Below are 27,853 nucleotides of genomic sequence, written 5' to 3' on the forward strand. Positions count from 1 at the left end.
GACAAAAAAGGTTCACTGGAACTAAAAAGAGATGTTCCTTCCTCTCCTGTGTTTTGTGGTATCTATCTCGTGCTCTCTATTTACAATGCCTAGCATTGTGTTAGCTATTCAAAATAGAAATGTTTCCACAGTCCAGTTCCTGTATCTCACTCAAAGCAGGGCCAAAAGAGATAAATTTGAAGCTGAGATGCCATCAATTTATAAATGGCACACTTGCTTAATGCTGTCTAGTCGGTAATTGGTGGAACCCCATTTTAAAACCAGGCAATCTCCCTCCAGATCTCACACTCTTTAATCACATTACATTTCATAACTCTGAAATGTACAGAATCGACTTCGATTCCTATAGCGTGTTTCAGGGACTTAAAAGATTGTTCTATAGACATGACAACAAGATGGAGATCACTATTGGGCAATGGACCCGTGACAATAGGAAAATGAGTTTTTAAAAAATTAGCAAATGACCTTCACATCCCTAGAGTCTTTATTTTCACATCTTTGCTTCTTTTGCAGAGTTAATTGTATACAGGGAATCTGTTTATTCACAGAATTGCTAATTCTTCATCCCATTTTTAATGAGTCCATGCATTAAAGATTCTGGCAGATATAGTAGTTTGGTGAAAATATACAACTAGTATCTCAGTTTGGAAAAGTAAAGCATAAAAATAATAAGACACTCATTTTTCCTATACTGTGTGGCTTGTCTTTGCTTTAGGCTTTATTGCAATTAAATACTAAGTACTGACTTATGCGGGCTTTCCCATGAGAAGAGAGAAAAGTAGAAAATGAGAAATTATTCAAGTGTATTTTTAGAAAAAAAAAATGACATGCATTTCAGACTAAACAGTTTTAGATAGAAATAAATTATAGAGCTCAGACAATATTGTTTGAGAATATTAAACTACCTTTACAAAGTACAGAGTTGGCTTTCTCATCTGCCAACATAGTGTAGACTAGAACAAATTTATACACATATTTATACATATATATGTATATACCTATATATATTCTGTTCATCCAAAGCAGACATGAGAAAATGTATCACTGATACTATTTGACACGTAAAATCTTTATTTATAAGTTGCTTTCTGGAACTGAAGCAAGCACCATATAAAGCAATATTACCTATTTTAGTCTTGGGGAAAACTAAATATTTGTTCACAAAAATGGAAACTTCTAACAAGTATCTTCATGACTGTGAGAGAAGTGAAAGCAAATTTCTAAATGCCCTTTGAGGACAGTGAAATTCAAAACCTTTCACTTTGCTAGTATGACTGTTAACATAATAATCCTTTGGCCAAAAAAAAAAAAAAGACGGGTCAAAATGCACTGAGTTAAATAATCATTAAATAACCACTTAATAATTACTGAATACCCATTAAAACCCAAAATTCAATTTTAGTACCTATCCTAAAGAAATAACTCAAAAATAACTATTTTAATCTAAGAAAAATAGAGAGATGCCCTTAAGAATGGTGACAGTGGTTTACTGATTTCAAATAGCCTATGCAGGGGAAACAGGCTTTCCAGAAAGGCAAAATTATCTCAACACACCTAGGCACTGACTCTGCTCTCTGCCTCCAACTAGGCCCCCAAACCATGAGAGGGTTCAATCTACTGATGCCAAATTGGGCTTGAGAGCTAAGATACCCAGATAATTTTAACCAATCTCTTAAATGGAAACATACAGATTATTTCTCAAAGTTCTCCATAAGCAACACAAACCCCGTATAAAATCACTCTGTCATGAACTTTTCTTCTGTGTTTCTACCACGCCCAGACAAAAATCATGTGTAACAGTGCTTAATCCTGCAGTCCCATCTGGTTAGGGGCCAAGGCCAAGGGAAGTTCTGCTGAGATGTGTATGTGCCCTGCTGTGTAAGAACTTTGGTTCTTCAGCTGCCATGAATAAAGATTGGAGAAACTTAATTTAACATCATAGTCAGTGTGTAGTATCTTTAACTGTCTAGAAATGAAAGGAAGGAAGGAAGGAAGGAAGGAAGGAAGGAGGGAGGGAGGGAGGGAGGGAAGGAAGGAAGGAAGGAAGGAAGGAAGGAAGGAAGGAAGGAAGGAAGGAAGGAAGGAAGGGAAGGAAGGAAAGAAGGGCTCCGTGAAAACTTGTACACATAGGTTGTAATTTAAATAATTATACTTTTATACTATGACATAAATAAATATAGAAACATTCAATTAAATCATTCAAGGTTATTAAAATTCTGCAAAATATTATAACCTTCACAAATCTCGAACTTTGTTTAATGCAATAGCTTTTTTCTCTCTTTTATCAAAATTGGTTGAAATATATTTGTTTCTTTTTTTTCCTAAAAGATCTGAAGATATTTCAGAGGCCGCGAAGACCTAAATTCTTAGTAAGTTTAGTGAGTATTTTTGAGGTAGGCCATAATCATTCTTATCTAAAAGAAACAGGAATCAAGTTGAGTTAGTAATGTTTGTGAAAATGAGAACATTAGAATAAATTGCATTAAAATGTTAAATACTTAAAATTCTAGAATACCAATGTTCCTCTTAAGGAGGATTTATTATTTATGGATAACAATCCTGAGGATCGTATTGTCTTTTTCCCCTTACAGGAAACATCTGTTTTTTCCAGCAATTGAGTTTTCTTTGGGGAAACTTATATGCTGGTTTGTTCAATGCTAGACACTCAGACTAAAATTCATGTGCTTCCTTCTCTCCTTTGGCTGCAAAGAAGACATAAGACTTCTTACTCTTATTTCTCTAAATTCTTCACTGCCCCTTTACCTCATCTCAACTCACTACCAGAATCACTAATGCATGGATTCATAAAAATGGAATGAAGAATTAGCATTTCTATGAATAAACAGATTCCCAGTATAAAATTAGTTCAGTAAAAAAAGAAAAAAAAAACAGGCAAAAAGTAAAAATAAAGACTCTGGAGAACTGGCGTTCATTTCCTAATTTTTAACTCATTTCACTACTGTCACAGGTCCATTGCCAGATAGTGATCTCTGCCGTTTTCATGTCTACAAAACGATCTTTTAAGTTCCCAAAACACACTATAGGAACTGAAAGCAATTCAGTACATTTCAGATTTATGAAGTGTACTGTGATTAAAGAAATAATTATAAAGGGAAAATAATTAGGTTTTTAAAAAAAAATTTTAAGGACAATCATTTAAAGGACATTTATCATTTAAAAGTTCTAGGCAAAATTCACTCGGTCATCATTTGACATCCTAGGGACCATGATTTATCCTCCGAGAGTGAAATCCTTATGTCTGCCTTCTACCTTTCTATTGTTCAAACTGATCATGAGAGCAATTCTTCATGACTGGGCAAGTATCTTTCTCAATTTAATGATGACCTGTGAAGGACAGAAAGGCTAATGGTGTGTAGTTAAGACCATGGGCTCTGGAGGCAGATTGCCTGCATTAAAAGATGGGGTTCCACCAATTATGGACTAGATCACATCAGACAAGGGTGCCAGTTATCAATTTCTTGTGTCTCAGTTCCAAATCTCTTCTTTGCCCTGCTTTGAGACACTGGAGCTGGACCCGGTAAACATTTCTTTTTTGACTAGCTCACACAAAGTTGGGCTCTGTCTGCAGACAGCACAGGATGGATGCCACAGGAGGGGAAGGAGCTTCTCCTTTGGCTTCAGGTCACTTTTTTTTCTCTTGCCCGTGACTGCCAGCAATGTGAAAGGACCCAGTGTATCGTCCCCCTTCAGTGAGTTCTGCAGGCATCCTGTAGGTAATTTCTCTCTTGGCCCCACGAGCTGTTATTCAAATCGAGCTCACGGCATCCCAGCAAACTTCCCCGCATTCCAGTGCGTCCCAGTCACACCCTCCTAAGTCTAAAACTCAGTGTTGGGGTCTGTGTCCTCCTGCCTTGAATTCTTCGCCTCAGTTCTAGGGGTCAAAGCTGCTCCCACATTTGCTATTCTTTCCTGTTTATTGTTCTCTTTTATCTCTTTTTGAAGTTAACCACTTTTTACTATGTAATAATTCTTTATGTTAAATCTTCCTTGTTCAAATTTCTAGTGTAGCTTTTGTCTCCTGAATGAACACTAACTGATAATAAAGTCTGTAAAACAAGGATAATAATAGTGCCTACCTCTTAAATTTGTTTTGATGATTAAAAGAGTTTATATAGATAAAGTTCCTAAACCACGTGCATTTGGTAACTGTCTTAATGTATATCAGAGACAGGCTTAGAATTGTTAATCCCTAGAATAACTTTTAGTAGAAAACTTTTCTGAAATAGCAAGAAAACCAGAAAACATTTAAGAAATTCCTGCTGAGAAATGATCTGCTTTCGACAGAGTACATTCTCTAAGTCCTGCAGTAAAAATAGCACTTTGTTTACACTTCTGTTCTAGTTATAATTACGACACAACACTATTCAATGCAAAATATTTCCTATCTAATAGACTAAGTTTGTTGAGGGAAATGATCACACTTTATTCCTTATTGAATCTCTTGGCACAGAAAAGACACCCAACCAAGGTTTGCCGCGAGTCACAGAAAGGCTACCCGGTCAATGTAGCAAAACCTGCCAATAGCCTTGATTTTTCTTATCATTTTGATCTATGGTTTTAAAGACTGCTCAGAGTCTCTCCAACTCTGTGCTCACTATGCCCCACGATTCTGTCCAAGTCCCCCCGTTTTCCTGACTGAAAACTACTTTGAGTTTCACTGAAGGCATGGAGGATCAATAAGATGTTATACTCCTGTGACTTTATCTGTCTTCATTATCTTCGACAGCAGTTATTTAAACACTTTTGCAAAAGCTTATCCACCAACATCTCCTTTATTTTCCTTCTTTATTAATTTTCCTGGGATGCTAGGATAATTTTAGAGCAATATGACTATAATACAGAATGAATACAAGGCCTTGAAAAAGAAGAAACTTAAAGGAGACTCTCAAAGATTTAAAAATACATAGAACTAGCCATGATCTACAGTTTTAGAACCAATTTATTTATTAATTCACTATAGTTTGAAAGAATATTCTTAAGCAATATGTAGTCCTCTGCCATTAATTGTACTGCATTGCCACTTGTTTAAAATAAGACTCAGCATTTTTATGATAACAAAAAGAATAAAGGAATATTTATAATATAATGTTGTCATCTTTTGAATCCTTTCTTTCATTTACTTCAAATTTTATACTCCAATCCAGAAAAACTAAAAATAAGGTGTCCTCATTCACTGCTACTGTTTTAAAGTTAATCTGATTTGCTTTCAACAGCAAGTCATCTCAGTTGGGAGAGGTCTCGGTTCTGTCTTCATTAAACATCCCTCTCTTGAGTAGTATGCACTTTATATTCAGAGAGTAAATATGCATAAATCCCTGCCAAGAGACTAAGCACTAGTGATTAAAAGTCACTAAAAGTGGCTAAGTGACTAAAGTCCTGACTCACCACAACTGGCATCATCTGCTTCCGATCTGGATGTCAGATGTAAAATCACAGACGTACTGGATGAAATACAGCCTGCATCTTCATGTGGCACGAATCCACCTTTTAAATTGAGAGATAGTGGATGATCTTTCAACAAATAAACAGAGTCATAAGTGTTTCATGAACATTAGCTTTTAATTATGCTTTAGATGAAAAAGCTGGATAAAAGGCCAAGTTGAAATACAATTTGCTATTTTCGTTGTGTGTGTGTGCTGCTCCAAAAGTAAACATAAAGCTAATGCTCTAAGAATTGCTCTGAAGGGCTTTCCCATCTGCATGCCAACTGATGCTTTCGAAGGCTTTAATTCAAGCGCAAGGTCTAGGTAAATCTCTGGTCATTCTGCCCCACAAAGATAACATAACTCACTACTAGTGAAACTTGGCATATTTTTTAAATTCTTTTTCCAGTCCTGTCCCTAAACTTCTGCTTGGTAACGATACAAAAATCTATAAAGGAGATCCTATAATTGCTTATTGGACAAATTTGCAAAAACGATAAGATTTTTTTTTTTCTTTGTGTAAAACCGTTGGCCTTTCAGGAATGATTCACATAATTTTGTTCTAACTAGAATTATGTTCTAAGCAACTGAGCTGCTGATTGGACTGAAGTACATATAAATGTGTCTTGAGTTAATTTATGAAAAAAATTCTCTGTAAGTGAGATCAAGTACTCTGAGACTTCTGCTAAGGTTAATTTTAGTGTAATTTAGAACTTTTAGTCACACTTTTGCCTCCAATTACATTTTCTTCAATGCCAACTTTAATGCCTTTCTACTCTTCTGATTCTGATGATGCGGTCTTTGATGAGGAGAAGAAAAATGCTTAAATAACAGAACCAAGGTAATGCTGGTTAACTCTCAAAAATCACGAATTATTAAATCTACTGCTTTGTAATCTCAGTGTCTATCAGAAACACACACACACACACACACACACACACACACACGGAAAGCTTTATTATAAGTTCAGCACACACATTCTGAATAAAGTAATTACATGTTAGCACAATGCAATGTCAGGACATAGACTTATACAATCTCTACAATGAAAGATGCTTTTAATAAAGGACCTTTAATTAAATGTTTAATCCAATGCTCAATGCAGGATTGTTTCTCCTGTATCATCCTTGATTAGCACATGTAGCTCCTGTAAGAATGCAACCTTCCCACTTACCATGTTGTTTCAGAAAACATCAGAACGTGTGATGTGCCTGATTCTGACATGCAAATATTTTCCGTGTATACAGCTAAAGGAAAATGAAGTGTCGCCCTTTTCCAGCAACACTTTTAGTACTGTCTGTCAATTAACCGAGACCCAGGAGGAGGAGGGGTCGGGGAAACGTCCATCAGTATTAGAACGACAGAGTAACTGCGGGCGGCATGGTGCATGCTGCTTCAAAGCGTTTGCATAACCTAAATAATGGTTAGATTTTCATAAATGCCTATTTGACTATGGGAAATCAATTTTTATGGCACGTTTTCTGTCTTTTAATTGAAATCCACTATAAATACTGAGTCAAAGAATTAACCAAACTCCATCTGCTACTTGCAAATATTATGTTTTGAGGTTAAACTGAATTTTAGGGTCAAGATTTAAGTTTTTGGCTGGCCTTAAGTCACTTTTTCCAAATAGAATAATTTTTTGAAATCCTTGGTGATTCTGAAACATGAATTTCATTATATATTCATTTGAAGTGCCAAACAAAATTAAAATAGAATTGAATTTTTATAGAAGTGCTTTAAAATATGCAAAATAATTAAAATTCTTTCATAATTTTTGTAATTAAAACATCTGTAGATGAAAATTTTAACCACAAGTCTAGAATATTATTGGAAGACAGCCTAAATGTGACATATCATATTTTTACCTTTTCTAAAATTATATATGCTACATCAAACTAAAAAGCGTCTGCACAGCAAAAGAAACCATCAACAAAATGAAAAGGCAACCAACCAAATGGGGGAACATATTTTCAAACAATACCTCCAATAAGGGGCTAATATCCAAAGATATAAAGAATTCCTATAATTCAACCACAAAATATACAAACGATCTAATCAATAAATGGACAGAGGACCTGAACAGACACTTCTCCCAAGAAGACGTACAAATGGCCAACAAACGTATGAAAAGGTGCTCATCATCGGTAGCTATTAGGGAAATGCAGATCGAAATCACAAAGAGATGCTATCTCACACCTGTTTGAATAGCTGTTATCAACAGGACAAGTAATAACAAATGTTGGAGAGGATGTGGAGAAAAAGGAACCCTCGTACTTTGCTGGTGGGACTGCAAATTGGTATAGCCACTATGGGAAACAGTATAGAGTTACTCAAAGAACTAAGAATTGATCTCCCATATGATCCAGCAATCCCTCTACTGGGTATTTACCCCAAAGACTTGAAAACCCATTACCGAAAAGATATTTGCACACCGCTGTTTATAGCAGCATGATTCATGGTGACCAGGACATGGAAGCAACCGCAAGTGTCCTACAACAGATGACTGGCTAAAGAAACTGTGGTACATATATATAATGGAAATACTGCCATTTGCGACAACATGGATGAACCTTGAGATAATCATATGAAGTGAAATAACACAGACAGAAAAAGTTGCAAACCACATGATATCACTTATATGTGGGATATGAACCTAAAAGCAACAAACAGGACAAAAAACAGAGACTCATGGACATGCACACTAGACTAATGGTTACCAGAGGGTTGGGGAAGGGGGGAGAGGAAGGTAGATGTGGTAAAAGGAGTCAAATATGTGATGACAGGAAGAAATCTAACTATGGGAGGGGGATACACAATGCAACACACACACACACACACACACGCACGCACGCACACACACACACACAGAAGAGCTGAATAGGCACTTCTCCCGAGAACACATACAGATGGCCAACAGACCTATGAAAAGATGCTCAACTTCACTAGCTATTAGGGAAATCCAATCAAAACCACAATTAGATACCACCTCACAGCTGTTAAAATGGCTACTATTAATAAGATAAGAAATAACTATTGTAGAGGATGTGGAGAAAAAGGAACCTTCATACAGTGCTGATGGGAATGTAAATTTGTATAGGCACTATGGAAAACAGTATGGAGGATTCTCAGAAAGTTAAAAATAGAGCTACCTCCCCAAATTGAACACATTTATTTGTAAAGATGCATGTATCTCAATATTCACTGCAGTATTATTTAAGATACCCAAGACATGGAAACAACCTAAGTATCCTTCAATGGATGATTAGCTAAAGGAGATGTGGTACATACATACACAGAATTTTATTCGGCCATAAGAAAGGATGAAATACTTCCATTTGTGACATGAATGGATCTTGAAGAGTATCATGCTGAGCGAAATAAGTCAAATGGAAAAGGACAAGAACTATATGACTTCACTCATTTGTGGGCTACAAAACAGAAAGCAACAAATAAATAAAACAACGAACAAAGAAACAAACAAACTTTGGAGACACAGACAACAGTGCAGCGGTTACGGAGGGGAAGGGGTTGGAGGAAGAGGAGGAGGGTAAAGGGCATCGAATATATGATGCTGGAAGAAGACTGGGCTTGGGGTGGTGAGCGCACAATCTACAGACGGTGTATGATAGAATTGTGCACTTGCAACTTATATAATGTTATTAACCGACATCGCCACAAAAATAATAAAAATAAAATAAAAATATATGTGTTTTATTTTTCAAGGACATGTGACATAATCCACTTCCTGGTATTAGGTATTAGTGAGCTCTATATTGTTGAAGGACTCTAATATATTTGATATTTTGTTGTGAAGAAGAACTAATTAGTTCACTGTTTAAAACTGTAGTGACCACAAGAAGGAACTTACCTTCGTTTACTATGCTGGTACCTGGAAGTGACCTATATGAAATTTTACATTCCTGGGATATACTGATGTCATCTAGAGCAATGGTAGATTTGATGATAAAATAGTTGCTTCTCAGATTAACTGTAAGTACAGAAGGACAAATTATTAAAAATATACACCATAAAAGTAAATGACAATCATATTTCTTTGTGTAGAGAAGCTCATTTGCATCTGTCAAATCTTATAGTCTAATTTTAGAAAATTGTTTTGACCAGAACATTCAAATTATAAATTTATAAAGTCATTAGTGCTTTGACAGCACCTTCTGTAACTTTAACACCTTGGGTAACCTTATTTAAATTAAGAGTTCTAATATTCATCACTAATGAGGGTCGCCTTCCCATTGAAGCCATTAGAAGTCGTATGCATTTAAAATGTGCTCTTTGAGGTAATGAACTATGTGGTTTACTACTTAATTTAATTGAGATATGGACTCATTTGTAATGTGTCTGCTGGAGGCAATGATTCATTTTCATATTGAAATATTTAAATGTTTATATATATTATGTATACTTATACAGAAACTTACTTAGTGAGGTAAATCATGCAATCAATAACCATATGCAGAAGTTAGTAATACTCATGCTAAAGCACTCAGAAGCATCTATTTAAGTTCGATTTTGTCTAACATTCTGAATGATGACTGTTATAATTTATTTATCTTGTTAATCACTCACATTATGTTATTCTACTATCTTAAAAAAAAAAAAAAAGAAAGAAAGAAATTATGTCTGGAGTTTTAAGGTCACGAAGCAGGACCACCAATCAAGGACATGGCTAATAGGTGCATCTCCACCTTATCAGGGAGTATCTCTGATCTCAAAGATCTTACAACTTACTTTATATGATATTTAACAGCTAACTAACAACAGAAGAGCTATACAAGAGATGTGTATAAGATCCTAGGACAATCAAAGAAAAGCACTTTGTTGTATGCCAAGAATATGAGACAGAATTTGAAAAAAGATTTAGTAAATAATACTAAACCTCAGTTATAATCACTGCCTAAGATTTTGTTACTTTGAGAAACAAATAAAGGCACAAGCGAAATGTATGATATAATTTAAAAATGTGCGGTGTTGTAGAGATCAGGTTTGAGACACGCTACCCCAAAACATGGCCAGTTGGCATGTGGAGTATTTCAAGCTGAAGGAATTTGAGAAATGGCACTTGCGGGATGAACTTTCTGATTTTCCCCTGAGGCAGGTCATAATAGCCTCATCTGAGAGGTGCCTTCCCTGCACCTGGAGGGATGGAATGGCCTTCCCTCTGAAGACCAAAGGACACAGAGAGAAATCTGAAGGAACAGGCCTTGCTGAATGTCCCCCAGATTGCTACACTTCCCTTAAAGTCCTTGCCCTATTATTCTGCCATGACTGTCTGGTCTTCATCAAACCTTGTACATAGTGAGGACTAACTCTTTCTTTGGGTCTTTATGTCCTTACGAAGGCTCACATATCATGAAAACTTACATTAAGTAATTCTGTATGCTTTTCATCTGTTAATCTGCTTTGTCAGTTTAATTTTCAGACCCGGCAGGTCTAAGGAGATCTAAGAAGGCTGAGGTAAACTTTTTCCTCCCTTACACAGAAGTATAGGATTTTAAGAGAACAAAAAAATTAATAGAATAATAGATGAAAAGGACTGATTCCATGAATTGGTACAGCTCAACTGGAGGGCAACTGGATGGCATCAATTAAAAAGAAAAATAGCAGAGAATACAGAAATTAAGCCTACTTGCCATTATTTATGCTGGAGAGACACTTGTAGGCATACACATGAAGGCCTCTGCAGGAATATTTATATCAATGCTGAGTTTTATAAATAGGAATGATTCAAACGTGAATCAATAAATAAATGGTCACATAGATCAGAGATTATTGTGCTAGTTAAAAATTAGTCTACGGCCATGCCACCTCAAACAAGCCTGATCCTGTCTGATCTTGGAAGCTAAGCAGGGTCGGGCCTGGTTAATACTTTGATGGGAGACCACCTTGGAAGACCAGGTGCTGTAGGCGTAAAAAAATAAAAAATAAGGGATTATAAACTGACAATGTCCTCACAATCTGTGAGGTCAACCAAGGGCTGTGCTAATATAGAAAGACCTTAAATATGTGTTTCTGAGAAAAAAATTAAGTTACAGAAAAAATTCATAGTATTATACTACTTAGGCTAAAAACACACAGTGGTTTAACGTTCTAGATATATGGTACATACATACACATTATAGAAATAGAAAAGTGTCTAGAAGTAAAAATAAACTAGTGTCTGTAGTTACCTCAAGATAAAAACTATGACTAGAGGTGATGGTGGCTAGGAGGGACGATTTATCTGCAATTTTCAGTGCTCTATAATGTAATACATATAATTTTAATGATTTTGAGAATTCTAATCAGAACTGGTTTCTGTAGAGTCTTGGCCACCTGAGAAATTTGGCCTTCATACAAAAAAAATAATAGCAGGTTGAAAAAAAAAAGAATTTTGATGTAATATATATAGGCATTATAATTGTGAAATATATTATACTTAACACCATTAAGTTTTTAATTTATTTTGGACACCTTTAATTTTGAAAGAATGTCCTTCTATTTATTATTATAATACATCCTGGATTGAAGTCAGTTAAAATGTAGATGCTTAATTCTTCAGGCTCATTAGACAAGCATTAATTCACCACCACATATTAAGCCCTGCACGCACCCCCCCCCCCCCAAAAAAAAAGCTGGTGAAAAGACAGAATGTTTGGGCAGTTCTCTGTCCTCTAGAGAGGTGTATGGCCCCATTCTGTGAATGGAGTGAGTGGATCCTGGGGTGAGCTGAAGTGAAACTATAAGACAGGTCTTTAAAATAGGATGATATAACCTTTTTTATGAAGGACATTACTAGGCTCTTTTACACATTCATATTAAAATATAAGTAGAAAACAACTTCCAAAGCCAAATAAAAATATTACGTCATCTACACCTTTGCTTGTTTATTTCTAGATAATTAAAATAAGAACTATGAAATGAAAAATTATAACTCTGTCATTAGCTACTACAAAATTTAAAAAGAAAACTGGTCACTTCCTTTAAAAATGTGTCTTATATCTGTAAATATTATCATCAGAAGATTTCAAAATCATCTTGGCTATTCCTTTTGTCTACTGCTTGGTGTAACCAAGCTGATATTTTGATCTGTGACCAAAGATAGTTTCCTTGGGGAACTACAGCACTGATTAATAATCGGTAAGTGAGAAAGAGGATGCTTAGAAGTGATGTTTCAACCATGGATGAAGAAAGAGTGAAAACTTAATTTCATAAGATTCTCAAGAAAACACGAGAATCTAAATTTTGAATTATATATAGGTACCTTTCCCTCCTAAAAATATTTTTCAGGATCTCCTTGAAATTTGTTTTATTTAATTATATCATATTACTCCCTGAATGCGCGAAATCATTTCTTGTTTTTGCTTTCAGGAACCACAACTTGTAAACGCCGTTTATAGTCAAGTGATGACTTTTTTACACCTGCAAGACCAAGGGAAGCTTTTCCTAAACAAATAATCAACTAGCATATATACATTTGGTTCTTTGATATCTTGTTTTAAAAAAGAATGACAAGAACAATAAATATGAATCTAAGAGATGAAATAAGTAGAAATATAAGAAGACGAATAGAAATCCAGCAATTTTTCAATGATGGTGAAACCAATCATAAGAGCGGCGGCTAACTTTTATTTAGAGCTTACTACATACCAGGCTTGTGCCCTTGTTTTAACCCTGAGAAGATGGTGCTATTTCATCCTCATTTTAAAGCGAAGGAAACAGAAGCTTAGAGAGTTGAAGTAACTGGTTGGAGGTCACATACCTGGTAAGAAAAATATGTAACCTAAGCCATTTGATGCGTATTTATGCTGTACTGTGCTGCGATGATGACATAAGGAGATACCTGGTCTTTAGCAGCTGCTGCAGAGCAGGACTACCTGGCAAATGAGATTTAATAAAGCCTTAGATTATGAAGGCCAAGGACACAGCAACTTCATAGAGCTTTTCCTTTCGTATTATAAATCTTACAAATCTTACCCTTCACTGGTCTTTAAATAATGTCAGGAAATTGTTATTGATTTATTTCATTGACTCTGATAAAAAGAGAACATGGTATCAATCATTGTAGAAAATTTCACAAAAGGGTCACTTTAAAATGAATTCTAAAATATGACACAATTATATTTTAATAGGAAATGCAAAGAAAGTAGATCAACTGGAAATCAATGGACAGAACTGAGGATAAGTACCACCTTTGGATATTAAAACTAAGAACAGCAGTTAAGGGGAAATTTTAGCCCTACCCGACTAGGGGTGCTTATTTCCTAAGGAACTCAAAGCAATTTGCACTCTGTTATGATGTCTACAAGAGACATCGAAAGGACCGCAGTGAATCAGATTTTCATGCCTACAAGGGAACACAGAGGTCACGGAGTCTAATGCCTTTCTCCTTTCCAATATTTGGATTGAATTGGATTACGTTGTATAAACATGTTCAAGGTTTAGTTACATTGAACTGATGTCCAGGCGATGACTAAGGTCACCCTTAAATGATTCAGTCCACTAAATTTAAAGTGCCAAAGAAGCCTGCTTCCAAGAAGATTAACTTGAAATATTTAAATATTTAAAAGTTAGACTTACTATTTGTAAGTATAATATCTTTTCCCTGTGTTCTTGATAAAAGAATGAAGGAGAACTGCACCTAGCTAGAATCCTCATGCATTATTTCCATATTTTTTGAATATATACTTAGAGAAATCAGGTTAAAACCATCATAATATTAGCTCTTTTTTTTTTTCATGCAGAGGATAAGAAATGGAATAGAAAGGGATATAGAGAAGACAAAGCTGAATCTTTATAGGAAAACAAAGATTAACATTATAAGCAAACAAAATGTTAACATCAGTTAATTCTGAGGTGTAAATACATGGGTATTTGCCTCTCTCTGTATTTTCTATTTGTTTGAAATATTTAATATGTGTGTTATTATGTATTAAATAATACTGTATGTACATATCTGTGTGTGATAGTGATTACCTAAATACTGTGCATTTGTGTCTGTGTATGTTTGTATGTATAAAATCTGGACTGATTCATGCCAGATTGTTAAGACGAACTCACAATTCTTTATCTAAAGTCTTTGGGGCCAGCTGGGTTTTGAAATTTGAATAGCCCAGAGTTGAGAATGTTAATCTAATACATATGGCATGTATTCCATGATTCCCTCAGGGATTTTGGAGGCAGCGCCATAAATCAAACCCATCCCTAGATGAAGTGCCTAACCACTTCGCATGGTTCAGGTCAGGTTAAATTTTGCCTCTAAATTCATTTTTTCAAATGCTTACTGCTTTCCAAACTTTAATTTTCCAAATTGCCAATGAGGGATTGTGGACCTGTAACAGGCTTCTTAATGGTGAAATTTGAGGGTATTTTTTCTTTTCACTCATTTGTAATCTCTGAAACAAACCTGTGCAACAGCCAAGTAACAGGCCTGAGAAGGAACAGAAGCAGACGCAAAACTCTCACCTTCGCAGGGGTGAACTAAACATGGCTGGACAAGGGCCCAGGGCCATTCGCTCCCCAGAAGGACGTCACAGTTAACCTGAGGCTGAGTGCTGCTGAGCGGGAGCCCCCATTGGGGAGAGGAACAAAGCCAAGGTGTGGGGCCGAGCCCCGTGGAGGGGGGACAGAGGGAGAAAGGAAGTGGCAGAGCAGGGCTGCTTTAAACAGTGTCACAATCTGTGACTGCCAAGTTATAAAATCCTATCGAACCACACCACTCACCGGTCAACCTACAAACTAGTTAATATGACCCAGGTAGTAAAGAGTAGTCTCGATTTGCACGGCAAAGCAGAGCAAAACAAAAGCCAAAACCCCAAAGAAAAAATGGGTAACATAACAATCGGGGGTGAGGGTGAGATCACTTCATACAATATGGAAATGTCTAACCAATGTACTGTATTCCTGAAGCTAATAAAGTAATAGGATAAAAACGTGAGTGTAGCCCAAGTCAGGTGTTTTTCACTACTTCAAATAATCCATCATTCACACTTAAAGAAAAACAAACAAAAAAAATTCCTGTTAAATTATTCCTCTCTGCCAGCTTATTCGATTCTTATCCCCACTTCTGCTAAGCTTCTATATAGAATTCTTGAGCACTAAGGCAAGAAAACCTCTCGACTCATCTCTGACTGGCAATGTACTTCCTTTACTGACGTTGCTATGTGTTCATTGTTGTCTGAGAAGATTAACATTAAGGATCTTCTGCTGGGTTTTATTAATTTCTTACGTGCTTACCCGAAAAGGCAGAGTAGACTCTCCAACCTTTGCATAGAGGTCAATTTCTGCTTGTCCCCACTGAGATTCAACGATTCTGATTAGATCGCCTTGCTTTTGCAGATTTCCACCCAGGGATGTTCTCGTAAAAACTGAGAGATGTGAACGCTGAGACCGATGATACCCAAACCACACCTGTTCAAAAATATTTTTGAGCAGTCCATCTGACAGGCTCTAGTGGCTTTTCCATAATTAAAATTACCTCAAACTACTTTGCTGTTACATATAATTTTCTCACTTTTCTCTTCCCCCAAGTGTATAAGCCCAAAAACTCAGCATTTTTTTCTTTCTTCTTTTTTCTTTTTTTTTTCTTTTTTTTTCTTTTTTTTTCTTTTTTTTTTTTGCCAGACTTCACATTCTCTCCTTTAGGAGAGGCTCTAGGTGACTCCACGCCCTAGCATATTTAACACGTACCATGGAGATGTCTAAGAACACAGGGCACTCGCCTATGACCACGAGGAGTGTGAGGACACGTGTTGGTCTACACCATCAAGGAAGCTTCCCGGGAGCCTCCTCTCTTGCTTCTTGCAAATCTGGGAAGGCACATATTCCCTCAAAGGTACAAAACCAGGCATCGCCATTCACTCCCCTTGATGTCTCTAACACCAAATCAAGAAAGGTTTTCTTGAAAAACTGTTTTCTCACGTAAAAGAAAACTGTAATTAATACTTCTCAGTAATCCTTTCTCTGTTGTGACATTATCAAAGAACTTGAGCGCTCATGTGAGGGTTCTCATTAACAATTTAATCCAAGTAAGAAAATGTTCTTTTTCAAACTAGATAGGCTTGATCATTTTGCTTTCTACTCACCGTCAAAGATTACATAACCTAAAAGTTTGACAGGTCAACCAGGAAGTGAAGAAAATATAGAGAGAGCATTACTTTAGGTGCTGGCAACACTAGCTGTAACAGAATTCAGCACCGTCATTTATTCAATCACTATTTACTGATGGGAGGACAGACTTAATTCTCTCAATGGTTGGTAATTCACACTACGAAATCTGTCAATGAAACCTCCATAAAGACAAGTTCAGACGCATAGCAATCTTTTTTTCCTTTTCTCTTCTCATTATGATATAGAGTCTTAAGGCTGCGTTTTTCAAAGAAAAACACAACATTCAGAGATGAGGTCCCTTTGAAACAAAATCCTTCTCTTTGGATTCAAAATGATTCCTTTTTAGTTTCACTATATTTTAAGTTTCTGTTTTTTTCTTTCATTGCTGTATTATTTTGTTGTATGGACAAATACTACCACAAATACAACTGCATATATACAACTGCATATATAGGGTACCCATTTATTTCACTGTTGGTACCAATTTCAGTGGAGATAAAAGTTGACAAAATTTCATTAAATGCTCTTTAAATTTTTTTTTTATTTTAAAATTTCAAGCACTTACTATTCCAATGTGGTATGCATTGTTTTCCAATGTCTACTTAACTGTCACCACACACAAAAAAATTCTGATAAAAAAATTCTTTCCAGTTGTTCATTTTATTTCAGATTTTACTTCCATACTCACCTAAACTCAGACCGTGAGAAGTGAGAAATGTAAGGTGTTTAATTAAATTCTATGAAAATAGGAGATTTATGTTCCTCAATTACAATTAAATGTTAGATTCCTGCTGTAATTTCATTATGTTCGAGCTTGTAAGTATGCAAAACAGAGCTTTAAATCTAGTTGTACAAGATGTTCATGCCCTACCAGAACTTCGAGCCGTCAAACTGTCACTCAGCACATCATCAGTGTGAAGTTATTTTACTACTATACTAAGAATAAAAAGCCAATGGGATCCATATTCAATAGGATAAGGGCTTAGAACTTATATTTAATTTACTATTTTAACATAATTGGCACTGTAAAGATTTTAGAAGAATTCTTGAATTTTATAGACCTAGAAACCTTCTGTACTCTTCAAATTTAATATTGGTAAGGGTGAAATCACTGGACAAAAGTTAATAATACAGCTGTAATTCAAGAAAGGTACTCCTCAGGTGTGCAAGCTCTGAGGCTCACCATCTGACACACTCTGGTAGTAGAACAGAAAGTCATGAACTGAAACTAATCATGCATATTGTGAACACGCCACGAAACCCATCACGGCAATTGGTACTTAGTAGGTATCTAGTTAATAAGTATAGTAAAATAGAAGGAAGGAGTGAGTGGATTGTTAGCATCAGTGCTTAAGTGAGTGTGTGAAAACTTTCACATGTTGGGTGGGGAGGGGAGAGGAGGGGGAGAGAGTGGGAGGGAGGGAGGGAGGGAGAGAGAGAGAGGGAAAACCCTGCTCTGTGTGAGAAAATGTATGAGGTATCAGGTATCTTTAGAGACCTCAGAGTTTTAGTGGGGAGAATGAAAGAAAAGGAACAATTAAGTATAATGTACATAATGACAAAGGTATGAAAATAGTGTGGCTATTTATATGTAAATTAATTAACATTAAACAAAATCATTTTCTCAGTTATACTCATCACACTTTAAGTGCTCGCTAGCTATATGTAGCTATATGTAGCTATATGTAGCTATATATGACTATCATACTGGACATGGCAGAGGAAGGTCGCCATCATCACGGAAAGTTCCATTAAACAGAGCTGCAAAGCATGACAGTGACCATAACACCAATCACCTAACATTTATTTACTACTTATCATTGTCAAAGGGTATTATTTTCTTGGTTCATGCCCAATTCATTAAAAAGCAGTTAAATAAAATGTTAATATTAAAGGCTTGGTTTTATTTCTCTTGGGTTTTCACTAAGGCATATTTTATGCATAGTGTGACTATGCAAGACTCTGAATCATTGTATTCGAGAGAATTTCATGTGGTTAAGAGTTTCCAACAAAGCAGCTCCTTTAATTGCGAATTGGAGAGAAAAATAAAGCTCAAATTATTTTATTTTGAATTGTATTCTCGGACTTTGTATTAGCACGTTTAAAAATATCAAGTCATTAATTTTATTATAAAAGGAAAAGGACACCTTAGCGTATCTACTAGTTACTGAGTGCAGGTGGAGAGTAGAGAACCTCGGCTGAGCCCTGCGATGCTTCCTGAGGAGTGGCCAGCTCTGCAAGGGGTATTTGAGCTCTCTGACACTTGCCTCCGTGAAAGGCATAACCAAGCATTGTTTACAAGTGTAAGATGATTGCTTCCTTATTTCTGGGTTCTGTTTCATTTGACTTTGGTCTGTCTCCACTTGAAACTCTACTATTCGCATTTTCTGCCTCTTTCCTCGGCCCTCCTCAGCCCTCCTGTGGACTTTGTTCTGACTGCTCCCCTATCTCAGAGCTGCTTGGTCAGATCTTTATGTTCTTTCTCAGTTGTGTTCCAGAGGTATTTGTGTTCCAAATACCTCTGCTGCACATCTCAGTCAATACTAAGAAAGGGAATCATTTCAGTCATACTCGCACAAGCAGACACATGCCTCCTCATTATCATAGTGATTTTTAGGCCTCCTTGTTATAAATTATGTTTTTATGTGTGTATTCTTTACTTGAGTAAGCTTATGTAGAAGTTTGGGAACTTCAATAAAATATAATCTGTTTTTCTCATTTAAATGACTACTCTCCTTGTGCTTCGATCACACATAAATAGATGTAGTGTCTGGTCAACCTTTCCCCCGTGAACTGTTGTTTCCTCTAGAATCCATCACACACTCTAACATCTATCTTGGGATTAAACACACCCATCCATGAGCAAAGCCTGACTGCATTCCAAGCCCCGTGCCATAATTACTCTTTTTTCTAAATCTGTCTTTGATATGACTGCATCACTCTTCTCGGTGACCTTTAAAAACTCATTGAGAAAGTTGGTAGAAAGCAGGTTATGATTGTTAGATTGTACTCACCCTCTTGTAGAACTTGACATTGAATCTCTGTCAGTATCCCTCACTAACCTCTATGTTTTGTTAGGTCAAGCATGTATTTAGTTGTCCCCAGTACCGAGGGCTGTGATTGGCACAGAGCATGCAAGCATGTTGTATGCCCTGATTCAGAGGAAGAATGTTTCTGTTGGGATCGCTGTGAGCAGTCAAGGGGAAGGCTCAAAACTATTGTTGTTTTTGTTTTTTCAGTCTTTTGACTCCTTACAATCTGAATCAAATAATAATTTGTGTCTCTCTCTGCATTGGAGGCTGAAAAACTTAGATGCAAATGGGTCGCCTGCCCCTAATAAACTTATTTTGTAACCAACCCATCTCTTGCTTCATCTGCTTTGGCCCTGATAGCTTCATTCACATCTTTTTTTTAATTTTATGAATTTTTAATACAAAATACTAAAAGAAGTGCAGAACACATTGAGGAATCTAAAAACTATATGCAAACTAGCATTGAAAGCAGAAGCTTAATATTACCAATCTCTCTGTATTTAATTGTGAAGTCCTAAAAGTGAGATATTATGTCTTTTGTACAGTAACTCAAATATGAGAACTCATAAAATATTAATCCACACAAATCCCCTTCATATTTGATATTTCTTTGTTAATTGAAAACAGTAACGGCACTTCAATATTAATAAGAAATAGTGGCTTCTGGCTCCCACATGCTCTGTTTGTCCTATCTCCTGGCTATTACAGAAAAAAAGCCAAATTTCCACTAGTGACTGAAGATTTAAAGTCCACATCTTGAACAACGATTAACTAGGAACAATTGTGCATGTTGATACCATGTGTTGGCTCTACATAAAGTATAAGTAATGCATGTGAAATGACCCTAAAAGTTTGCTGTCAGAAAAGGACACTCAAAAGAAAACTTCATGTTCCTTTAAAAAAAAATTCTTAACTCTATTAGGCTAATATGATTATGTAGGGAAAAAAACAACATGTCATAAAATAAAGGCTTTAATCATACAAGGTGCCTGGTTATCTCACTGCCTCACATTATCATTTTATAATGAAAAACATTTGCCATTGTATGCGTATAGCTATTATCAATACGTTCCAATTAGGAAGATCAGATGGCTTTTCTGATTACTCAAGAAGGTAAGAATTTGGTTCGTTCCCTTATTCTGTAACTCTTATGAAAGAAAGTGTCACACATTATCACGGACTTATAAAAAAGTAATACTCTATTCTTAGAGCTCTCCTTTCGGAGAGAATATTAGCTATGTGTATCCCAGACCATAAATAACGGTCTAATACCACTTCCTAAACTAGAAAGTACTATAAAGTAATCCAAATATTCCTCCCTCTAACTCAAAGATTACTAACATCAAAGCAGATGAGGATAAAAGGGAAGAAACAAATACCTCTTCTGGCAGTCTGTAATGCCTCCCAGAAACACTTTTTACTTCTCCGAATACCAAGGAAAATCACTGTCTGAGGCCTGGAGAGGCTGATCTGAGTATTTGGTTCTCAGTGATAAATCATCAAGTATCTGAACTGCCCATTGTTTTCACAAAGGCCTTCCCTAAATGCCTTCCCACAGCTAAACTCCAAATTTCACAGAGGAAAATATCCTCAAGCATAAATAATCATAAATTGAAAAGCAATCCCAGTAACCAGGACTGGTTATCAGCATACAACATAGGAAATGCAGATTGTCTTTAAAAAGAAAAAAAAAAATAAGGCATGATTTCCCAGTGACTCTCAGAAATTTCTACTAAGCTCTTTAGGTGGAATTTTTATAAAAGAGGTGGAATTAACACATTCTATTGCTTTGTATCCAGTGTCTTAAATGGATTTAACAATAGCGATCGCATTATTTGGGTATCTGACATTGAAAGAGCAAATAAAAGCTTCTCAAATGAACGAAAACCAAAACAAAAAGTAAACCAAAGAAACAACTGTATCTATCACATACGATTTAATTAAAATACATCGAAAGTGGGAGAGTGTAAAGTGCATCTGAGTGAAGTGAAAGTCAAGTCCAGGCAGTTGTTTTAATCCTAATTCCTAGAGTAATGGGGACAAAAAAAAAACAAACAAACAAACAACAACAACAACAAAAAAAATTAGAGGAAGGACTGCCTATTAAGAGCTCTGGGGACTTCCAGACTTCTATCAAGCTGAAGATGTAATTAGATTTGTACCTCTGATGACATATAACTTATTACCAGGAAAGCCGGAGTACAGTGCTGTAACCCTGCATTTACAGGCAATGAATTTAGTGTGTGCCAGTGTTAATCGCTTCACTATTCTCTGATAACTAAAGAAAATAATGAGCTGAAATCCTAAGAGCTTAGAGACATCAGAAATCTCAGAAGGATTGAAAACAAGGCAAGCTGAACACAAACATCTAATTTAGCGTTTAGTTTTAAGAAAGGAAAGGAATAATGTTTAGTGAACACCTACCATGTGTCAAATACTTTGCCAGGTCATTTACTTAATCACATTTTAATCCTCACAACCACGTGAAGAAGGTGTGCTAATAACATATGCTTCCAGTGCAGACAGAGTCTCATATCATCTGTGGAAGAACTGAGATTCAGAAAGTGGTAGAACTGAGATTTGAACCAGGTCTGCCTGACTCCAAAGTCTCAGCTCTCTTCTCTAGCATGCCATTAAAATGAACTGAATATCCTAATTTCTTGGTCTGTGTTTGCCTGGCACCAGAAGGACTAATTGAAAAAACAGAATTTCAGAAAATATAATCATTTTTTCTACACGGATTTATCTTTCTTTACTCATCCTTTCATCTGTCTTTCGACAAGCACTTATTTAACTGATTTTATTTTCTTGTTGGCCAAAATAACAAGCGGTTTTGGCCACATGCATCCATAGCTTCAGATTATTGAAGGAACTAAGTGGAAAGAATATAAAATTACTATTTAATAGGTTCCCCTCCCCCCACAAAAGAATGATGTGAATTATGTGTCGCAAATGGTCTTTTGGATGGACATGACATTTTATGTTGAAATAGTTCATATAAATCTCCCAATTCGACATAGTAGTAAAACATAGCAGGCATTTACTAGCATGAGTAACTCAAGCCTAAGCGCTTACAACCACAGAATGGCCAAGGAAAACTCCAATAGTAGAGTACCTGACATGGGGGAGAAGCAGTGAGTGATTTTGTAAGAATGGGACTTCCAGTTTTAGCCACTCCAGGAAACCAATGTGCCCCTGAATAAATAAATGATCCTGTGAAAACGAACAAAGTCATGTGGATACAAGTTCTATTATTGCACACTTAGCTGTTCTTTGCACTAGCATCCTATCCTTGTACACATGCAACTGCCAATTAGATGAAGAAAATTACATTTTACTGTCAATTAGATAAAGAAAATTACATTTTTACTTATTTACCACTAAGGTCTGTAGATAATCAAAAATGCTTTCATATGGATAACATTAAATATCTAAAACAAAATCCAACTGATTAAAAACAAACTCTTCAACTAATCCCCTAAACGAGTATTTTTATTGGCTTCACTCATGCCATAAAGTTTGAAATCAAATTAAATAAAGCTTCAAAGTTTACAATTAGATATTCGACATGCCCTTATGAAATTCTCGTGAGACCTGTATTTTTAAGTTTCTTCACAAAATACTAAAGGATACGAGCCTCTGGAAGAGTTTGGTTTCTCCTGGGGCTTACATGTTTGACATTGTCGTCTGTGCTAGTGGGGATGAAAGCTTAATTAAAGATCTAATCTGAGCGTTAACAAAATAACTGCATTTAGATTTTAACTACGGTGTATGTGCTCTTGGCGAACGTACAGTGGATAGCATCTCTTAGCAGCTCAAAAGGTCACACATCTGAACTGCTGTCAGGGGGAAATGTTGTCACTGAATATTGAAAATTTACAAGGAAAGCTATGCCAAACAATGTCAAGGTCTTAGCCTGCCCTTCGATAATCACAAAATGATAGGCAACTTGGAAAGGCAACTGTTTTAACTGGAAAATACCACATTTGGAAGGTGATTTTCCTAGATACGGGCAATGCTGACTGCACAGAAAGGAAAGTTCAGAGTAAAAATGTATTTTTTACAGCCAAACCACCAAGGTTGCAAGTTAGTAGTGTCATCTCTGAGTGGGAAAAATGGAACCCATTTTATAAGACTTTAAATCTCAAAGTCAACTGAGAATGATAAAGACTACTGTTCCCAGTGTCTATATAAGCTCATTAAATTTTCTATGTTTTACCTATAAAAGAATAGAGAAAACATGATTTTGAAAAATTATTACAAATTAAAAATCCTTGGGTTCAAGTAAAACTCAAGTGAATATTTTCAAAAGACTAACTGAAATTCTAAAAATTAACAAATATTCAAAGATCTTACTCCCTTGGATATTTAAAACAGTATATGCAATTTCAAAAAGCAGTTAAAAAAACAGAACATAAAAACATTAAAACTCCAAAATAAAAAGTACAAGGGATTTGAATAAATTGGTTAAGCCACGAAATAACTAGAGTGTAAAAAAAAAATTCAGAAATGTACAGCCCACAAATGAGTTATATTTAATTTTTAAAGAAATCTTTGCCACATTATTCAAGAGATCCTGGGTTTTAGAAAGATAATTTTATAATGCCAAGTATATTTAATAAATGAAGAAAATACAGGAATAAAAAAACTGGAGCAATGTCACTCATAATCAGAGATACAAAAATCTAATAAAATATTATCAATTACATTTGGAATCCTTATCAAATAAGGATATGTCCTGATCAACCAGAATTTTCCAAGAATGTAGGTTTGGTTTAATTTAGCAGCTCTATCAACATAATTAAATAGGTCAACAAATGGTAAAATCATAGACTTATGTCAACAAATATTGAAAACAATGTGATAACTGGCTGTTCCAAATAGCAAAACTTAATAAAACATCAAAAGAAAACAAAGACTAATGATCAACCCCCCCAAAATAATATCCCCTAAGTGACAAACAACAAAACTAGTTTAATTAAAATGAGAAACTAGTAGAGATTTGTGTCACTATTAATTAGAAATAATATTAGATAATATTAATTATTTCAGACTAATACCATCTGATAGGTCCAGTGAATATAGAGGTCAGTAAAATAACATATCAAGTAAACATAATAAAAAAGTAAAAAGAGTTCTCATGTTTTGCCAATAATATAATTATAAAAATAGAAATTCCCAGGGATTCTACTTTTCAAATAATGACGAGTATTAATAAGAGATTGGAAAGGCAAATGAAAACAGAGAAATATGTTTGTTATTTTTATTAACTTGAGCAATAAGATCCTAGATGCAGAAATGATGAGAAATATTCTCTTCACAACAACATTCAAACAAAATATGTAGGAATAAATCTAACAAGAAAGGGACAGAACTTATAAGAACATTATAAATCTTGTAGAAGATGATAAACCTTCTGATGAATAGAAAAAGATAACATAATTCAGATGGAAAGATGATACTATAAAAATATTAGTGAAAATTGATTTGGAAGCTAAATGCAATCCTAAGAGAATATTAACCAAATATTTGGAAAATGAGTAATATTGTCTTAGAATTTATATGTGTGGGTAAAGGGTAGAGGGAATTTGAACTCTGAGCCCAGACCCAGAGACTTCTCGGATTTATCTTTTTAGAAGCCTGCTCTGCAGAATGTCCTGAATTAAGAGAACTACGGGGTTACAGGAGACCAAAGAGAATGTTCCTGCTCATCAGAGTTGTTCGTTGTAAAGCTCTTGTACACCCAGGCACCCCAAAGGGGTGACAAGACTAGCGCACTACAAAAGTTAAAGATGGAGGCATCAACCTTCCTGGCTTGAACTGTTCATGCTAGCCTCAGCTTCATTTTTTACAAAGTATGCGCTCCTTTTTAATGTAACGGCTGAGAAGCAACTCCTCGCGTGCTGTGAGGACGTCAGGGAGAAGACTTTATGACGACTGTAGGTACAAATATCATAAACAAATATTACCATATAGAATAAAAAATAAATCATAAATGAAATCGATAAAATCAACCAAATGAATTTGGTTCAAGAATGCAAGGGTGGTTTGTTTAATATTTGAAAAACTGTTCACTGTGTGAACAAAAACATTATATGACCATCGTATGATCATCACTACGAATGTGGAAAAAAGCATCTGACAAATTTTAACATGCATTCATTGAATATAATAACGTAACACATTATAAACAGAAGGGACATCCTTATCTGAGAAAAGAACCTTTTGGCAAATATAACACCTAAGGCAGAATTATTGACAGCTTTTCGCAAGACAGAAACAAAACAAGTACAGCTGCTATCACCAGTTCTAGTTAACCTTTTTCCAGAATTCTCAGCCAGTACAATGAAACAAATGTACATATAAAATTAGCGAAGACACTGGCTATAAGGTCAATATTTAAAATAGCATTTCTATAATACTAGCAATGGTGGAATGAAAATAACAAAAAAAACTAGAAAAACATTAGTAGAAAATTTTAAAACTTACACATTGAAAGCCGAAAAATATTATTTAGAGAAATTAAAGACAAAAATAAATTGAGAAATTGGAAACAACTGAAAAGATCATTTATCAATGTAATACAAATAAAGGTTACATATAAGAAATGTTTTACGCCCATAAGAAATCATTTTATGCTCATAAATTGGAAAACTTTTAACAAAATATAATGCCTCTTGCTGGTAGGAAAATGAAAAAACACACTCCTATTTTCCTGGTGAAAATTAAGTATTAAAATTTGTAGAGGATGTAATTTATCGATATTTATTAAAAATATAAATATGTATCTTACTGTGAAAATAGAGGAGTCCAATCTCAGCTATCTATTTCATAGAATTAAAAGCTCCCTATGTAAGCATATGTGTACAAGAATGAACTATGAAGCATTGTCATGACATTGTTCCTCAATATGGGAATGACTACATATATTATGGCATATCTAGTTCGAAGAAATGAAAAATAAATAAATGAATAAATTAAGCTTCTGTTTCCGGGCAAAGATGAATTTCATGGAGCAGATTTAGTTTTCTGTCCTAAACTATCAAAAACCTCAAAAAAATATATATTAAACAATGCTTTTCAAACGTCGGACAAGGAGGATGTGGGATCACTGAATAATGATCTCCAAGAGACAGAAAACAAGTGAGCTAAGCCACATGATCTTCCCTACTTACCCCCTAGACAGAGTTTCTAGTTGCTATGTAGGAAGGGCAGAATCTGGAAGAGCATGATGGTCTCTTCAAGTGGAAAAGATCTGCAGAGCACACCACCCCACCGCCCCCAGCCCTCTGAACCTCCACCTGAATGCTGACTAGCAAATAACTGTGAGGGAACTGCCCGAGGCCTGGGATGACATCTGAAAGGGGTGGTGGCAACATTTCCTAAAGGTCACGAAGGGCCAGGAACAGTATGGTTTTCTCACCAACCAGAGTGAAAAATTAAACTATACACAGGCGGCATTGGACAGAGTACTCAAGTCAAATGAAAATTTAGCTCCAGACCAAAAAAAACAAAAAAAACAAAAAACCAACTACATGTTAATTTTATAATATATTCATAATCGCCAACATTTAGAAACCCAAATGTCCTTCAACCAGTGAGTGGATAAACAAAGGCTTGTTGATCCATACAATGAAATACTACTCAGCTGTAAAAAAGGAAATACCACTGCAATCAGGAACATGGGTGAATCTCAAATTCATTGTGACTGGATTGAAAGAAGCCAGACTCCAAAGGCTACATCCCCCATCAAAATCTCATCGGATTTTTAAAGAAATAAGACAAAAAATCATCAGATTGGTATGGAAGCACGAAAGACCTCAAATTGCCAAAGCCATCCTGAGAAAAAAGAATGAGTCTGAAGGTATCACTCTGTCCAACCTCAAATTATACTACAAAGAGACAGTAATCAAAATGGCATGGTATTGACAGAAAAACAGACACACTGACCAGTGGAACAGAATCAAGAGTCCAGAAGCAAATCCATATTTATATGGGCAAATAATTTTTGACAAAAAAGCCAAAAATATACAATGGAGAAAGGAAAGCCTCTTCAATCAGGAACACGGGTGAATCTCAACTTCATTGTCACTGGATTTAAAGAAGCTAGATTCCAAAGGCTACATCCCCCATCAAAATCTCATCGGATTTTTAAAGTGCTGGGAAAATTGGAAAGCCATCTGCAAAAGAATGAAACTAGACTGTTGTCTATCATCACACACCAAAATTTACTCAGAATGGATTAAGGACCTGAATATAAGACATAAAACA

General features: G+C 35.5%; 1 protein-coding gene and 1 pseudogene across 1 annotated transcript in view; one reads left to right on the plus strand and one right to left on the minus strand.

Moving 5' to 3' along the window:
- Window positions 1-27,853, minus strand: part of MALRD1 (MAM and LDL receptor class A domain containing 1) — a 481,557-nt gene that overhangs the window by 391,473 nt on the left and 62,231 nt on the right. Inside the window, 5 exon segments of the mRNA XM_036226667.1 lie at window positions 3,916-3,925; window positions 9,326-9,402; window positions 9,405-9,435; window positions 15,678-15,851; window positions 22,698-22,795. Coding sequence (XP_036082560.1) covers window positions 3,916-3,925; window positions 9,326-9,402; window positions 9,405-9,435; window positions 15,678-15,851; window positions 22,698-22,795 — 390 coding nt within the window.
- On the plus strand, window positions 11,254-11,372 carry LOC118609016 (annotated as a pseudogene).

Source organism: Rousettus aegyptiacus, unplaced genomic scaffold, assembly GCF_014176215.1.
Source record: "Rousettus aegyptiacus isolate mRouAeg1 unplaced genomic scaffold, mRouAeg1.p scaffold_m13_p_10, whole genome shotgun sequence".
Lineage (NCBI taxonomy): Eukaryota > Metazoa > Chordata > Mammalia > Chiroptera > Pteropodidae > Rousettus > Rousettus aegyptiacus.